Source organism: Macaca nemestrina, chromosome 2 (genome assembly GCF_043159975.1).
Source record: "Macaca nemestrina isolate mMacNem1 chromosome 2, mMacNem.hap1, whole genome shotgun sequence".
Taxonomy (NCBI): Eukaryota; Metazoa; Chordata; class Mammalia; order Primates; family Cercopithecidae; genus Macaca; species Macaca nemestrina.
The window spans coordinates 119,480,137-119,498,136 of NC_092126.1; the positions used below are offsets into that span (position 1 = coordinate 119,480,137).

Sequence of the window (18,000 nt, forward strand, 5' to 3'; positions counted from 1 at the left end):
CTTAAACCTTGTAGGGCTTTTTCCAGGCAACATAAATAAGATGTAGACGGAAAGTGTAATAGCAGAGAAGAAATTAAAAGTGTCATAAATTCAAGTTACCAACTTCCCAAATGTGTATTACAGGAGAGATGATTAAGTGAATAGGAACAGATTTAATACTTGTATTTTCCTTTTGCAAGATTTCCATCTAAATCATTGCCTGTGTCATTGATTGTCATTTCCTTAATCTGGAGTGTTTGAATATATAGCTTGGCAATGCTTTGGACAAGCCATAAGTCAAAGTTAACATTTTAAGAAGCTAACCATGCCCAGATCTCTGCCTTGGGCAGCGATGTGCTGAAATACCAGCATCTATTTGAGCTATTGGAAAGAGGTTATTGATGTCAGCGTGTCATGCACCGTGATTTGCAGGTGCCCCCCTGACTAACCTCTGGTAGCGATAACTCGGTAAACCTGAGGTAATTATCCTGGCCAGGGAGAGCTGGTTTAACTAGACTGGCCCTTTTGATGCATGTTGAACAAGATTGCACCCTAGGGATTACACAAGTCCTGTGTGTGAGTTATTACATAAATTCTACCTTGGAAAAAGTAAGAAGGTGTGCTGTCAGAATTTTTTTCTTCTCCCAGTCCCCTTGCTTTCAATGTATGGGTTCTTCAGTAATGCCTTCACCGTATTTACTTTGAAAATGATACTGCACGTGCTATGGAGTGAAATGGAATAGAAGAAGATATAGATGCTCCCAAGCACACACCTCAGAGGTCTCGCTTCCCAGTGGTTTTTGAAGCATGATTCTGGTTCAGAATCTTTTGCCTGAGGAAGCATTTTTTTTTTCAATGTACGAAAGCTGAGGCTTAGTCCAATCTTCACAGGAAGAACTCCCAAACTTTTGGCACCTCCTTAAGTCTTTATCTTCAATGAGACTCACAACTGCAGACCAGTCACGGAACAATTGTCTGACTCTCAGTTTCCTCATCTATAAAATAAAGATAGATAAACTGGTCCTACCAATCCTCAAGGCCAGAAAAAGGATCCAGCATGAAGATCACCCCCATGAAAGCAATTTAGAAAGCACACACGGCTCTGGCTTCGATGGGCTGTTGTTTTATTATTGACTAAACAAATCATCAGCAGTGGTTTTAATGAACATACAAAAATGGGGTCTCCAGTTTATAGTCCAAGCTTCATCTCAAAATAAGCCCATAGATCAGAGTCAGGGATAAACAGAGGCAAGACAGACTCTACAAACCTAGCCCTTCTCTCTCCTTAGAATGGAACATGGCATTTCTTTTAGGAAAGGATCCACCTCTGCTTCTAGTTTTCACTGGAGCTCACAAAAGGATGAACACTTATTGATTTTCCCTTATTGATTTCTATTTCAGGGACCAAAAGGCACAAAATAGGATAACATCTAAAAAATAGTGTGAGCTTCCTTAGAAAGCCTCCTCAAAATAAGAAATTACTGTACCATTCAAGCAAGATTTCTTTTTCCAAATCCCCCACCCCAAAGTTTATCATTTCAAACTCTACCCCCATAACAACAATGATTACATCTGAGAAATATGTTGCATTTCATTCAGCAGGATCTTCAGCCTTCAGCAAACAAACATTCACTTTGCCAAGGACTGCTGAAGAGCCACTAATGGGGTGAAACCTGAAAACCCTTTGGAAAAGAATAATGAACCCCACTCTGTCTTCAGGGGGTAATTTAGTAGGTAGATTAGGCAACACTTGATTAAGGGTAAACCTCTCTTTTCCATAGAAATATATTGTGTTTGTACAGAAGGGCTATATGAAGTGGAGGATTAGGTCAGAAATCCACAGGAAAAAGCAGGAGACGTTTCTCAGAAGAAATATGCAAGTTACTGCACATTTGGAAAAACAAGTCATACTTTATTGGGAGGAAAGAAGAAAAACTCCACATATAACAGTTTTATTTACCCAATTGCACTTGGCTTCTTGGAACATTTCTAACAAATAGTTACTTCCCAAATACATTGCACCGGATGTCTTGTCACCCCTGACAGTCGATGAGTTACTACAAAGAGTAATGACTTTAACTCAAGGCTACCTGAAACTGATTGTCAAATAAGATTTTCTGAAACTGCCCACAGGGGCCTGCTACAACAAAAGTCGTTTTTTTGGCTCGTGGGGGATTATAGTGTGAAAGAAAAACAAATGTCAAAATAAATCCCCAAGGAAAGAAAGCACTCCTGTGCCGACCCTCAGCCCTACTCGTCAACATTCCTTGTCCTCTGCAGACTAACAAATACTTGAGTATTTCTCTTCGTCTGAAACCATGAACAGAGTCTGAAAAAATTAGATGAGGGTCAGTTCACATTTCAACAATGTGATAAGATGCATCCATAACTTAATGGAACTTCCCAATCTCTACCCATCAAGGTAGAAAACTGTAAAACAAACAAATAAAACACTTCACAGTGCTTAAAACAAATCATGATGTTAAATTCTAATGAAAATTTAAACAAATGTGGATTCTTTTTTAAACCTGGGTTAGGATGACCTTTCTCATCTTTTCCATATGTTGAAAATGATGGCTGAGCCGGGCGCGGTGGCTCAAGCCTGTAATCCCAGCACTTTGGGAGGCCGAGACGGGTGGATCACAAGGTCAGGAGATCGAGACCATCCTGGCTAACCCGGTGAAACCCCATCTCTACTAAAAAATACAAAAAACTAGCCGGGCGAGGTGGCGGGTGCCTGTAGTCCCAGCTACTCGGGAGGCTGAGGCAGGAGAATGGCGTGAACCCGGGAGGCGGAGCTTGCAGTGAGTTGAGATCCGGCCACTGCACTCCAGCCTGGGTGACAGAGCGAGACCCCGTCTCAAAAAAAAAAAAAAAAAAAAAATGATGGCTGAAATGGAGCCTCCCTAAATCACTCTACACCATGCCTACCAAACAGCCATGGAAAACTAGGAACTAAATAAACTCATTTTGACAATGATGAATCTCTTAACTCTGCTGGTCAGGTTTCTTCTAATGGCAGTACTTAGGTAAGTGTACCATAACACATGAACATAGATCACAGTCAAAGTAACAATTTTAAGTTCAGGGAATTGAAAAAGAAATGAATTTAACTTAGTGACTTGGAGAGATGAACATATGTATGAAGCTTAAAAAGTTGCTGCTTAAGATATACACATCCTTCTGCAAAGAAACAACTTAGCAAACCTTGGGAACTCCATAATGAACTATATGTTTTGCTGAAAGCTATGCATTTTTGAGGTTTATGTTGTTTGTTACACTTCCTCTGTTAGCTGATTCCAACTCTAATTGGAGGAGGAAAGTAAAGGTAGTCCCCTTCGAGAAAAGATATTGGCTGTACAGGGTTACACAAATTAAAAAATAAAATTGTCTTTCTAGCCTTTTTTTTTTTTTTTTAGAATTCTATTAAAAGGACAAGAATAAATGAGAACATTCATTTGCTTTTTAAAGTGATCACACTTGGGTTTAACCACGGGCAGAGAAGAAACTTTATGGTTCCCTGGGAACCTATAATTTGGAAACGGAAGCACACAAGAACAGACTTTAGTTTTCAGGCAATAAATTGAAGAGAATTCTGCAGACATATAACAGAAAAGGAGCATAAAACATTGGCTTGTGCATTTTTTAGAAAGTTAGTTTATTAACTCGATAAGCTACACATGGAAAAATGCAGCCAAAATCTACAAGGATATCCACTGGGGTTTCAAATTGGCATATTTACTCAGTGAGAAATAGGTAGAGCTTTAAAAAAAAAAAAAAAAGCATCCCATTCTGGAAATGACGATTTAGTGTGAATCTCCAGAAAGACACCTTGTTGAAAAACCTCCATGTGGGCTCTGATGGGACACACAGAAGCCCAAAGCCCCAAGGTCAGACATAAATATCATGCCCTATAATCTGTGTTCTGGGAAAAGCTCTGCAGAATTATACAAGAAAATCACGATCTTTCACATTCACCTTTCACACACAATTCAACATTAACTTGAAGAATGTTTTAATTTTCCTCCTTATTGCCCAAAATGTTTTTTTAATGCTTTATTGGGAATTTCCATTTACTGGTGTGTGTTCTATATCTGTATTACTCATCAGTGTAAAATAGTTGCAAAGAATTTGTTGGTTGATACTCCCAATGGTCACTGTCTTCTATGATTAAAAGCTCATTATCAGTCTCTCTGGGAGAAAACTCTAGTAACTGAAGTCCACATATGTCAGGTACTGTGCTAGGTTCTTTCACAAACCTTATTTTATTTAACCCACCCAGGGAGGTAAAGATTGCAATCCCCATTTACAGATGAAAAAAGTAAGGGTCAGAGAGATTCTCTGCCATACTCAAGGCCTTAAGCTAATAATAATAAGGGCCAGTATTTGAACACTGGCTAGTTCAGCTCCATGGTTCTGCATCCTTCCCTTCCTGTTCTCCTTGTCAATGCTCCAAAAAATGATTTGAGAAGCTAAATCAAGAACATTCCCTATTCCTGTAGATTGTGGACGATTTCCTTTAAGAAACAATAATTCAAGTATCTTCAAACAAAATGAGGACTCAGGACAAATACTAAACTGCCACCTTTCCAATGAGTCAAGTTCGGCTAACTAGGGTGTATTCTTAGTCAGTTTATTTACACTATGTAGACCCACAGGGATCAGAGTGCCAAGCCACGCAGCAGAGGCCACAAGCCAGTGGGCAACTCATGTGCACGTGTGCTTCACAGGATCCCAGAGTGTTTAAAAATTCAACTAACTTCCTAAAGTCCACAGATTTCACATACAAATTCCCATTTTATGGATTATCTTGGACAATCGGAGGTCCCACCACCCTAGGCCCACCTTTACAGCAGTGTTCAACCAGAGCGTAGTGGCCACTACTCCCTTAGATGAGTAAGGGTTCTTGAGTTCCCTACAGCTCCCCACCACCCTCAAGTATATCCACACACTAAGGCCACCCACAGCTGAACTTTTTCATTATGCATATGCTATTTTTCTTATAATAGAGAAATACTTCTCCAGGGCTTGTCTCTTTTGATAGACTGAATGATTGGCCCCAATTCTTCACCTCTCCTCGTATCTACTCCCATACATTTTTGTCTTTGTGAGTAGAGTGTACTTTTCCAATCTGTGGCTTGGCTATGTGCTTTGCTTTGGGCCAATGCAAAGGGTGAAAATCACAATATCAGTTCAAGACTAGGCCTTGTGAGGCCTAGCATGTTTTGCTTATTCTCTTGTGCCTCAGCAACTGTCACTAGAAGAGTTTTCCCTGGGTTTCTCACACCTCTTCGGCCTCAGAATGAACACGTGTAACAGAGCTGCCCCAGACACCACCACAGACGTGCAGTGAGTAGAAGAAGTGCCCAGTCAAACCCACCTTAGAGCAGCTGGGCCAGTTAGTCAACCTGCAAATCTGTAAGAATAAACTATTGGTACTATAAAGCTACTGGGTTTTGGGGTGATTTGTTGCACAGCACAGCATTATTATGGCAATTGCTAACTGACACATCTCTACCAAAAATAAACCATAAAAAACAGGCAGAAAGAACCAGACATCATTATTTTTCCTACACACAAGCCTGTTTCTTATGTTAAAAGCCTAGACTCTGAAAGCATTTGAGTTTGCAATTTCTGTCAGAAAACTATAAACTTATGAAATAAAGAAGACTGGATTTGTAAAATGTTTCGTACTGTGCTATATATCTAGGTTTGACTGAGGTGACGCAGATTTTGTCTATGCCTTTTGTGTTCTGGTTTGAACAATAAAAAACATAGTCACTCTATCTTCATTCAACTTTTTTACCAACTTTCATACCAACTAGTTGAATTTCTTGGTGCTCTTCTTTGAAGCCTGATCCACTAGCTGTTATTGTTGTAGGCAATACACTACATTATATTTTTCTGGATATAATACCTATTGGGTTGGTTGAAATCATGAAGCCAGTGTATCCAGTTGTTACCAAATGCTTGTGTAGAATAAATAAAAATTAACAGGTGCCATTGCCACAACCACCAACCAGCCAGGCTAAATCCCGGTTGACTGACACTTAAAGGCTTAACAGGCTAACTTGTAAACGAGAAATGCTCAAAACAACAACAATATTAAAAAAGTCAAGTGCCTCCAGAAAGTTTTGTTTTCAGAAGGCAGTAATTACTACATCTGAGCAGGTCTGCTTAACAATCCAGGGAAGTGGGAGGTTTACTCTCTATTAACCTTAACCAGAGACATTTTCATCAAAAGTAATCGTGATTACTTTTTATTGCATTTCAAATGCTATCCTTTATTTGGGGTGGTCAGGAATGCAACTAAGCAATTCCAGACCATGCTATCTTTTATGAATAGGGCTATGAGGTAGTTATCAAGGCCCGTTATGAAAATATTGCTCTACAAAAGTTCATGGGCCAAAACAAGACATTAATTTCCATAACTAGATGTGCCCTTAGAAAAGAAGAAATTACTATATATAGAAAAGATAAAAACTTTGATGCTTATTGCATATCAGATTAGAACTGTAGAAATACCTCTGCATATAGTAGACAAATCGTTTTTAATGTTTCATTTACCTTTTCCTTGTTATAACAACCGTTAGTCATGAACACTTATTTTGGGCATAGTCAATTCTAAATTATTTATATGCTTTGACTCTTTAAGTCTCACAACTGCTCTGAAGCAGATGCAATTATTATTCTTCTTTTACAGAATACACCATAGCAAGGTAAGCCCTAGCGTCAGGTCCTCTTTAAAGTTCTGGGCCCACCTGGCCGGCTGCAGTGGCTTACACCTGTAATCCCAACACTTTGGGAGGCCGAGGTAGGCGGATCACGAGGTCAAGAGATTGAGACCATCCTGGCTAACATGGTGAAACCCCGTCTCTACTAAAAATAGAAAAAAAATTAGCCGGGCCTGGTGGCGGGCACCTGTAGTCCCAGCTACATGGGAGGCTGAGGCAGGAGAATGGCATGAACCCCGGAGGTGGAGCTTGCAGTGAGCCAAGATCATGCCACTGCTCTCCAGCCTGGGTGACAGAGGGAGACTCCATCTCAAACAAAAAAAAAAGTTCTGGGCCCACCTACTATTGTCTCACTATTGAGTGAACACTCCAAATCAGGCATCAATGTAAAGGGCCTTCAGTGACACCAGAAGGCATGTCTAGGACACAGAGAGAAAAAAATAAAAACACTAATATTGACTAACGAGTCCCCATGTGCCATGCCCTATGCAAGGTACTTCCTTGTATTTCCTACTCTGGAATAATTATTGATTTTTCTTTTGGCCAATTAAAAAGATGAACTATGAGTATATATTGAAATTATCTAACTTCTCCTATCTCCAAGGAGGAAACCTAATATATGACTGGAGAAAGACACTAATTAATAACCAAAATTTAACATGAACTCCAGCCAACTTGAACTGCTCTGTTTAAAGGCACCCTGGAATAAATAAAGAAACTTCAAAGCAAATGCCCTGTTTTAACTTGAATGTTTTATTGAGTACATGGGGAGCACTCCTTGGCCAAAAATAAGGGTGGTTAATGAGGAAAAATTGGTGTTTCCAGTGAGCTGGTTTGTTTCTAAGATAGAACTGTCCATTGAAAGATAACTATATTCACGGAGAAGACAGAATAATGATCTGTGCCTGAGCCTCGCAGTCTTGAACAAAACAAAACTGGTTTTGTAAACTGTCTGGGATCAGCTGAATGCATCCTCACCCAAATACCTTCTGTCATAATACACACACATTTGCCTTCTTCTATTCCCAAAATAATTTAAATATAAATTGAAAATGAAGACATTTCTATGTTTTAAGTTTCGTGCCAACTATATAAATGCAGCCCTTACCTTTTAAGGTGAGTTACAGGAACCAAAAGACTCTGCGTTGTATTTCTAGGCTCTACTGTAATTGGCTTTTCATGGCCACCGTTCTGAAAATGATGACCCTCCCTGGGAAAGACCTACTGGGTTCCTTGTTAGTGCTAGACCCAGGCAAAGACAAAGTCCACCATTTCTGTGAATATCTTCCAGCAGCAATGGTGACATTTCTGAGAGAGTCCATCTCTAGTTATTTAGGGATTAAGAAGAGAAGCCCGTGCTTACCTGCAAATGCTGTGAGTTGTCAGCCATGCTATCTTCTCGCCTGCGGACTTCTTCTAGTAGCTGAGCATTTTTCTTCTTTTCCAACTGTTGATTGTGCTTGAGGTTGGCCACCTTCTTATTCTGATCTTTCATATGCCTGAGAAAAGTCAGCACAGCTTGGTTAAATTCTACCACTGGAAGATCATATGTTATCACAAATAGACTCAGGAAGTACTAAGCATAGGCTATCTGGATATGGGCTTGGGAAAAAGATGATACTTCCAAATAATCCATTAATTCAACTACAAATATGTATTGAGCATCCACTTAATACCAGGTCCCAGGAAAGCACTGGGGCTGCAATGGCAAATGGGGCAGGTATAATCTTCACCCTCATGGAGCTTAGAGGCCAGTGGGAAAGATGGACAAGTATCAAGGAAACACGAGTTAGGTTTCTTAACGCTGAAGGAAACAAACAGCATGCTGTGAGAGACAGTGATGTGCTTGTGTGGACAGGTGGTGGAGTGGAAGGAGACGACTTTAGATGCTGTGGCCAGGGAAAGCCTCCCTAGCAAAGTGAGACTGTGGGTGAGACTAGAAGGAGCTAACCAAGAGAAACACCAGTGGCAGAGCTCTCAAGTAGAGAGAACAATGCATGTAATTCCCAAGACAGGAAAGAAGAAACCGGAAGGCTGCAGTGAGGCTAATCCAGGGAAGGGTAGATGTGGGTGGGAGATGGGACTGCACAGGTAGGCAGGGCCCAGGCACATAGGGCCTCTGGTCCATGATAGGGCATTTATTTTCTTCTAATTGGTTGCTGTTCTAATTATTATCATTATTATTCTTTTGGATCATGTTCTTATTCTGAGATCAAAATCCATTACTTTGATTTTAAAATAACAATTACAAGGCTCCAATCAAATACATTGTCATCACTTAGCTCAAACACAATAACAATTTGGCTAATCATAATGTTAAACAAAGTTCTGGGGCTTGGAGTAAAAATTCTTAATGAATCTACAGGATGTCAAAGTGCAAAATCATAAAGTGATCAAGTGAGTAAAAGACTAAGTATAAAGAACGGGTTCAAGAAAACAACAATGGGAATTATAAGCTTAATGTGTACTATTGCACCAGGAGCGTTTAGCAAAACATTCCACAGATTTAGGCAACCATGTCCACAGCAGCTGTAATAAATCTAATCCAACACATGAGGAGGTAGGAGGGCAGTACGGAGGGCTCAGGAGTATTGACCACAAGAGGAGGGATGAGCAGCAGAATCATTTGGGGTCCCTTCGGATCCCTTTCCCCCATACCCCAGCATTGCCACGTCAACCACTGTTACTGAGCCCTGACTCAGTAAAAAACATAGTGAGAATCACTGATCTTTTGAAAATGTAAACAAGGTAAGAACTAGATGATAAACAGCAAACGTGAAATTGAAGCAAGTAAAATCAAATGAAAACTGCTCTCCACAAGAAACTCTTATTTCTAGTCCCCATAAATTATATACTCCCCTACTCTCTCCCATTCCAAGCAAACAAAGCACAAGAGCATTGTTTAGTTAGTAGAATAATATTATCTGGCACTAACAGTGTACTCCCTGCTAATAAAAATAGTCCAAGGGTGCAGTGGCTCATGCCTGTAGTCCCAGCTACTCAGGAGTCTGAGGCAGGAGGATCACTTGAGCCCAGGAGTTAGAGTCCAGCCTGTGCAACATAGCAAGGCCCCATCTCTAAATAACACACACTCTCACACACGCACACACACACACACACAAACAATATATATATATATATATATATAATATTTTCTGCACTTATATATTCTGAACATTTTGGCTTCTTATGAATATTTACACTAACTGAAGCCATGATTTAAATATTATTGGTAGCACTTATTAGGAGGTTATAAAGTATGATAGAATGACCATCTCCTTAGTCTTTGAGTTGCATTATTTTTGTCCAATATTTCTCCATTTTTACCTGATACAGCAAGGTACACACATGAAGCCACCAAGTCAAACTTGCGTGCTAATCCACTTTGAGGAAACTGTCTTTTGGTTAGTATAAAGATGTTAAGAATGAATCTTGCTTTCTAATTGAATGAGGACACAGTATTTCCAAAGCCCATGCAAACCTATGGCAGTCATATTTTCCAGTTCCTTAGGAAATAAGGCCAGAGCTCAGTAACAGGATATAATGGAGAGGTTAGGATAATTCGTGTGACTGTTTAATTAGAGGGTATTTTTTAAAAGAAATAATTGATTACTTTAGAGTATAGTATTAAATAGAACCAACTGCTAAAAGTGCCTCTGTCCCAAGTATGGGTGACAAATGCAGATTATTATTACAAACATCATTTGCATAGTGAAAGAACTCCCATAAAGTTCTTAGAGCAGTCTGAACACAGTGACCTTACTTTCAGGGACACTGCAACGATTTTTCAATCCCAAAGAATAAAAGTAAATTCTAAACCCACATGTCCCTTAAAGCTTTCCTAAGAATGAGTGGCGGCCAGGTGCCGTGGCTCACGCCTATAATCCCAGCACTTTGGGAGGCCAAGGCAGGTGGATCACGAGGTCAGGAGATTGAGACCATCCTGTCTACCACAGTGAAACCCCTCTCTACTAAAAATATGGAAAAAAAAAATAGCCGGGCGTGGTGGCAGGCACCTGTAGTCCCAGCTACTTGGGAGGCTGAGGCAGGAGAATGGCATGAACGTGGGAAGTGGAGGTTGACTGCACTCCAGCCTGGGTGACAGAGCAAGACTCTATCTCAAAAAAAAAAAAAAAAAAAAAAAAAAAAAAAAAACAAGAATTAGTGGCTAAGAAAAATGGGGAACTGAAGTTTTGACATTATGCTGGAGGCCTATCTCCAGCCACTCCTTTCAACACTCCCTTATTTAAGACACCAGTGACTGAAAAAGGAAAGTCGGGTTTTGAATGGCATTGCTCAGGATTTGGGCCAATTAGAGAGATGCAGAGCAAGGTGATGAGAATGATCATCTTGTATTTGTACATGAAACTGTCAATAGCTACATATAAAGTGTCCACACTCTCCTGAAGTAGTGCCACGGTTTTCAAAGATATTTCTAGCAGTTGAAGCCTTTCTTTCACTTAATGCTTTACCTGAAAGTCAAAAGGGAAATGAAGGAATGCTCTCGCACAGGTAGGAAAGAAGCAAGAAGTGGGGTGGAACAGGTGAGCAGAGCCTCACTACCAGAGAACTCCTCTCTCAAGTGTTTCTCAGGGAAGCCCTAAGGCTACCTAAAACACAGGTTAAAATGGCAATTTATGAGGAAGGCAGGCAGAGGAGTCATGAAATTTAAAAATACTAGATCTCTTAGAGAAGAGAAAATTCCCTCACAGATGCTCAGTGAAAAAATGACCACAGTGATTTTTGCTAGCAACAACTTCAGCATTTGTAAGAATAAAATCTGTAAGTGACCTATTAGTCTCCACATCTTCCCCTACCTGCAGAAGTACACCCACACTGAATGAATCAAAGTGCTAAATTCAGTACAGCTTTCAAATATCTCCAAAATCTAGACGGGAAGGGCCCTGGTCATGGAGACTGCCATGCCTTCTTACTATCCTGCCCCAGAAGCAAGTATCACTCTTTGTCAAACACCCAACCACTTGGCAAGGCTCTGCCAGAGACTGACCTGCTCCATTATTTTAAAAAAAAAAAAAAAAAAAAAAAAAAAAAGGTTTCTTTGGGGTGAATTTTTTCTCCAGAAAAAAAGCAGCATTAAGAATATATGCAAAATGTAAATTTTAAAAAGATAAAAACAATTATGGTAAAAGAAGTATTTGGAAAATATAGTGGTAAGGTTTTCAATGTTTAATTTAAATTTACCAGTTTCATAAAGCAAGGGATGTCACTATTCAAAATTCAGTTGCCATCAAGGAATTTGCATTAAATTAAAAATTTCCAACAGGTTCAAGGTCAACAATGACTACCATATTAAGAAAGCATGTCAGAGAGAACAGAATCCCGCCATTTTCACTAGAATCATCTGTCAAATTCTAAGAATAAAGTGCTAACTTGGTAGTGAGAACATGTCAGACTCTGAGACCTCTGGAATTACATAGCTAGGAGTGCAGGACAGGAGATGCATATGTTTGTCCAAGGGCATGCGCATATTTGCAAAACAAGGAGAAAATCGAAACTTATTTTGAAATCTCAATAGAAACAAAAAGATGCCACTTTTTCACCCATCTGCTCTCAAAAACTTTTAAAGATTGGTAATATTCATTGCTGGGAAGAATGCAGGAATCTAGCTCTCTCACATTGGTCAGGAGGAGTGTAATTAACAAAAGGATTTTTGGAAATCAATTTGGCAATTTCCACCAAAGCATACCTTCCTTTTGCCTAAGCAAACCCTTCTTCTAGGAAAACAACCTACAAAAGTGTTTGCACATGTGCACATATATATATATAATATATATATACAAACATTTCCATTACAACTGTAAAAGTAAAAATTTGAAAATTGCCTAATCATCCATCAGAAGGAAACTGAAGAAATTAAGTATATTCATAACATAAAATCAAGGTCGCTAAAAAGATTAAGGCAAAATGAAGTATGGACATGGAAAAGCCTTCAGGATTATTACTCATATTATTACTCAAAAAGGAAAGCAGGTAGCAGAAATAGAAATAATACATATAGTTTGATCTTATTTATGTTAAAATAGGAATGCCTATTTGGATGTATATAGACACACATGCATATAAATGGAAACTCCTGGAAACTCCACGCCAGTCTATAAAAACAGTGGTCATGACTGAAGAAGGCAATGGGTTTGGGAGGAAATGGGATCTTCAATTTATACTGTATGGGTGTGTGTGTGTGTGCATGTGTGTGTGTGTGTAAATAGGGTATAAATACGTACATGAAGATGCACAAATATTAAGTGTACACGTCAAAGGTTTTTGACCAATCAAAATATAGAGCATTGCCATCACCCTGCCTCATGGCCCTTCCCTCTTCCCAGAAGTGATCACTATTCTAACCTTTATTTATACGGATTTCTTTTGTTTGCTCTTAAACTTTATATATATGGAATCATATGGTACATAATCTTTTGTATCTGACTTCTTTTGCTTAGCATAAAGGTTTGAGATTTATTATTCATATTGTTGTTTGTATTATAGTTCATTGCTTATTGCTGAGTACTATTCCATTGTATGAATACACTATAGTTTGATTAGCTATTTCCTTGTTAATGGATATTTGGGCTGTTTAATTTTCTTTTACTGTTAAGAATAAAGTTGCAATGAACATTCTTATACCAGTCTTTTTGTGGATATATGCATTCATTCCTGTTGGACAAATAAGTAGATGTATGTTTAACTGCAAGTATAAAATGGTGCAATCCCATGAAAGACTATTTCTCGGCCATATGAATCTTCTAGGGACAGCAGTGGCTAATAGCACAAACCTTGGAAGAAGACTGCCTGGAATCCCATCAGTAGTCTGCCATTTCTAGCTGTGTGGCCATGGGCAAGCTTCTTAATCTTTGTGACTTGGGTTCCTCACATATAAAAATGAAAACAATAACTGTATCTAACTCATAGGGTGATTGTGAGGGGTTGATGAGTTAGTACTGGTAAAATGCTTAGAACGGACTGCATCATGTTCACTCTGTTTCACTCTTAGCTTACAGTAAGAAGAATGTAATCATGTCTTGTGCAATATTGTGCACACATATTTAGTGCCTTGTTACCCATTTCAGAACAGCAAGTATTCCAAATACCTCAAACAATGGACTTTGGAATGCATTATTGAATGCTTTATGTCACACATTTAGCTCCCACTTACACTTTCCTTAATAATGAGATGAGTTACATTCCTAGCAGGTTATCCTAATGGAAGCATTGCAGGAAGCTCATGACAGCCATAGGTAAGTAAGCTGGGCTCCTGAAATGACTGCTCAAGTAGATGGGCCACACACATACAATGGAAGCTGACAATGCACATTGCAAGCAGAATTTCCGATAATAGAAGTTTTTACTTGTAACCACTGGGATGATTCCATTTTTTTTTTTTTTGAAGCTTGTAAATACCATTCAGTACTCCAGCAAAGTTATACATTTTAGAAAGCTTTCATAAATATTCTAAGGATTTGTTCTTACAGCAAGCATAAATGTGCTAAATGTCATGAGCATGATATCCTTTCCAGGAAGAGAAAGGATCTGGCCAGCTGTGGCAACTTGAACCTAACTCTCCTCCCAGCAAGAGCCAAAAGCTAGAGCAAGGTCTGAAGACTTAGCTCCAGGATAAGCCAGAGCTCATGGACTTTTGCACCTTGTGGCAGCTTCTCAAGAACAGCCCAGCTTTTTGGCTACTAGTTTTGATCATGGTCAACTGCGTAAGTCCTTGTCAAAGCCATGCAGCAGGATGCCCAAGCCCACATCCCCACATTTGCTGTCTTGGCTTCCCTCCTTGCTTTATTCTTCCTCCTCTCCCTACTGATGCTCCTTGCTCCCCGGAGGTGAGTATCATCATGCATTGTGTCTTCCACCTCCTCTGTGGTGCTTGGGGCTACACAAGGGCCCAGAGACAAAGCCACCCTCAGTTAAATCTGACAATGCCAACATACTTAAAAAAAAGACATCTGTCATTTACCAGACCAGCAGGACACACCCAGAACCTGGTAACATAGCATAAGATAGCTAAAAGAAAGGTGTCAGAGGCAGTGTTCAGATTTGAAAATTTGAGAAGAAGAACTGCTTGCAGGCAAAGACAATTTTGGCCTCCATCTTGTAGCATCAGGCCCCACTAGCAAAACCCTCCTTGGGGAAGATGTTCCTATTCCTTGCTAAGCCTGAAAAAATGATTGAATCGTATGTCACCAAGGGGGCCAAGAGGCAGTGCAGTAAGATGCCCAAGATCAAGGACTTTGTTGCCAGGTCAGCCACATTCTTATTGCAGCGGCATCCCTTACCAAGTCTGTAACCCTGGTCAAGTTATCTCATTAGGGGATGGGGATGTTAAATGATTTAATAAACCTAAGGCTCTTAAAATAGTTCCTGGCACACAGTGAGTGCTTTATAAATAACAGTGTCACAGGATCCTTAGGGTGTTGCTCTACCAGCTGAAAACCTCTGTGGCCAGCAGCACCCCTGCTTGGGTTTTGCTTGAGCCCACAAGCAAAGTGGGTTCATTCAACCCACTCGACTCAGCAGGCTGCGCTCAGCTCACACTACCATCTCAGATCCCATGCCTGCCAAGGGCAAGCCAGACATGGAGTGATGAGGGGTGTGTCAGCAAGCATGGAGTCTGGCTACTGCACACAGCCAGGTACACCAGCTGTGGCAGGGGGCGCAGCTCCAGGTGCCTGCTCCGTGTAAGGCTGCAGCTGGACCAGGTGTACCACAAGTGACTTCCCTTGCAGGCACCAGGGAACGTGGTGGTACCCGGAAGCTTGGAGACACCAGGAACCGCAGAGCCTCAGAGAGGGTGTCACAGCCCTGGCTCTGGGAGACCCTAGGTCTGGGCTTTCCAAAGAGCTGCAGCTCTTCTCTCCTCACCACCTACGATATGGTGAGTTGGGGGTGTGTTTCAGTCCTGTTTCTGTTACAGCTTTTTCTGTCCCAGCATTCAGTGGGTCCTAAGTTCTTGTCCCACTTCCAGGAAGAATGAAGAACATGGACAACTGGAGGGTGAGCAAGGTGTCACTGAGTGACAGAACAGCTCCCAGGAGACCCGAAATGGGTAGCTCCTTTCTGCAGGCAGGTCATCCCAATGAGTGTTCAGCTCTCAGCAAAGAGGAAACTCATGGTGGGTAGCTCCTATCCACAGGCAGGTTGTCCTGAAAAGTCGAGGAGACCCGAAGCAGGTAGCTCCTTCCTGCAGCTGGTAGTCCCAACATCTGTGTGAGTCTGGATGAGTCCAGGGTTTTTATGGGCTCAGAAGGGAGAAAGTGCATGCTGATTGTTCCATGGGTGGCCATGCGCAGGCCCAGAAAAGGCATCAGAAGTTCTCACTCTGGGCTTCAGACTCCACCCAGAACAGGCAGCCCAGTCCCCAGGCTTCAGTCTGTCCAGGGATCTGTCCCTTTCTGCCCAGAAACCTGTCTGCCTCCCGCTGCCATCAACATGCCATCCACAGTGCCCAGGATATTCATGTGGAGGGGTGGCTGCAGGCCCATGCCAAGCCATCCTCAGCACCCCTGGCCTCCCACTTGTGCTTGTCGGCACCCAAAGTCCAGAGGGGGCTGAGGTAACAGAAAACTGGAGTGTCAGTGCTGCCTTGAGCATGCACACACCTGGCCAGGTTGCAGCAGCGCCCAGACTTGCCCACAACTTTGCTCCACACAGAAGCAGGCACCAGGAGTGGGAAGAGGACAGGGAGCAGAAACAGGCACTTCTGAGCCTGTGGGCACTGGGGGCTTTCTGGCCCCTGAGAGTGCAGGGATGCATGGGTCCAGAGCCACAGCAGGGCAGCTGTAGCCAGTGTAGGGCTCCTGCTCTGCTAGCTCAGTGGGGGGCAGGGCTCCGGCCTGTTCTTGGATCCCGCTGGACCCACAGAGCATGCAACCCCAGCTGTGCCTCCCCACTGCAGCCAGTATCTTTGCAGCAGCCACTCCAGATGGGCCACTGCAGCCATCAAGAGCCTGATCCCCTTGCCCCAACCCTCTTCTAGAGCACTTATCTACTCCCCACTACACTTACCATTTACTTTCCCACCCAAGCCAAGAAAACCTTGGGAGCAATCTTAGCAGGTGACACAGCAGAAGGTCACAATTAGCAAAAGAAGGGTTTATTTTCCTTCACTCCGGTGGAGGTCCTGAAGGGCTGATTCCTTCAAACATTCTCCCGTATTCTGGCCCTGAAACCTCCCCCAAATATGGATGCAACACCACCTGAAATGTAAACAGAACCCAGTGCCTGAAAGCCAATGCTAAGAAATGATCGAGGCTATTCAGGAAGGCCCCAGAGATGGAGGGCAGAGAGACCCTGGGTGACTGCAGATGCCCTCCTACCCCTCCTGATAGACTTGGTAGGATTGGCTTGAGCCCATAGGAAACTCCAAGGGTAAAGGAAAGGCAACTTTCTCACCCTCTGCAGAACTCAGTGTTGAACCCACAGGCATCTAATAATAAGATGCTCTTCCTTTCGAGCAGACCACACACAGACGTCAGGGCCACATGATTAACTAATGAGCCTGGCTCTGATTTACTATTTACCAAATAAATTTCTTATCACTTGGCCTCCCATCTAGGTCTGGTGAGCCAGAGAGCACAGGGTGGTCATGTAGGTCTGAGGATAGTGGCCCTGGAATGGTTATTTTTCAAATTGTTAAGCATTAAATATGTTGTCACAGTCTACATCCCTCTCACTGTAGACTGGACTGTATGCTCAGGATTCCTGGCCCACATGGTCAAAGCTGGTGGCAGATGCACTTTCAGGAGAGTCCAAAGCAGGGTTCCTCTGCCATCTGTGCCCGCATGAAAATATTCCCTGCTTCAGTATGTTGTGGCTCCACATATCCACCTGGTGCCTCAAAGCCCCGCCCAGAGCCAATAGCACAGGAGTGCAAACAGGGAAACATTGCCCCTGCTTCCATGAGAGCTGAAGCCACCATCACATTTTGCCTGGATCACGGGTCTCTTCTCTCCTCCCTGGTCTCCCTGCTTCCACTCTTGCTTCTCTTTTCATCCATTCTCCATCCAACAACAAGACTGGGTGTTTCAAAGTAAGTCAGATCATGCACTGGTTGGCATACAATCTTCCAATGGCTTCCCTTTCCCAAAGAATAAAATTGCACACCTGTGAACTTTGCTTATCAGTCTCATCCCACACCATTCTCACTGTTAGCCCCAGAATCAGGAATTCAGTTTCCTTTCAGTTGCAATAACACAGCAGCTCCTTCCCACCGGGAAGTATAGGCACAGGCTATTCTCCCTGTCTGGGATTCCTCTCCACAGCCACC

The 18,000-nt window shown here is 41.8% G+C and overlaps 1 protein-coding gene and 1 long non-coding RNA gene across 18 annotated transcripts in view; both read right to left on the reverse strand.

Moving 5' to 3' along the window:
* The window catches only part of LOC139361978 (uncharacterized), a 53,314-nt gene extending 50,504 nt beyond the window's left edge, over window positions 1-2,810 (reverse strand). The window contains exon 1 of the long non-coding RNA XR_011620100.1: window positions 579-2,810. This is a non-coding gene — a long non-coding RNA (uncharacterized lncRNA). The remainder of the gene's footprint in view (window positions 1-578) is intronic.
* Window positions 1-18,000, reverse strand: part of LOC105482397 (ELKS/RAB6-interacting/CAST family member 2) — a 981,466-nt gene that overhangs the window by 435,480 nt on the left and 527,986 nt on the right. For all 17 annotated transcript variants that reach the window (XR_011620093.1, XR_011620095.1, XR_011620096.1 and 14 more), the window contains one exon: window positions 8,077-8,212. Coding sequence is in view for 12 of the 17 variants with exons in the window: in XM_071091912.1 (XP_070948013.1) it covers window positions 8,077-8,212 (136 nt within the window). In the remaining 5 variants the exon portion in view is untranslated. The remainder of the gene's footprint in view (window positions 1-8,076; window positions 8,213-18,000) is intronic.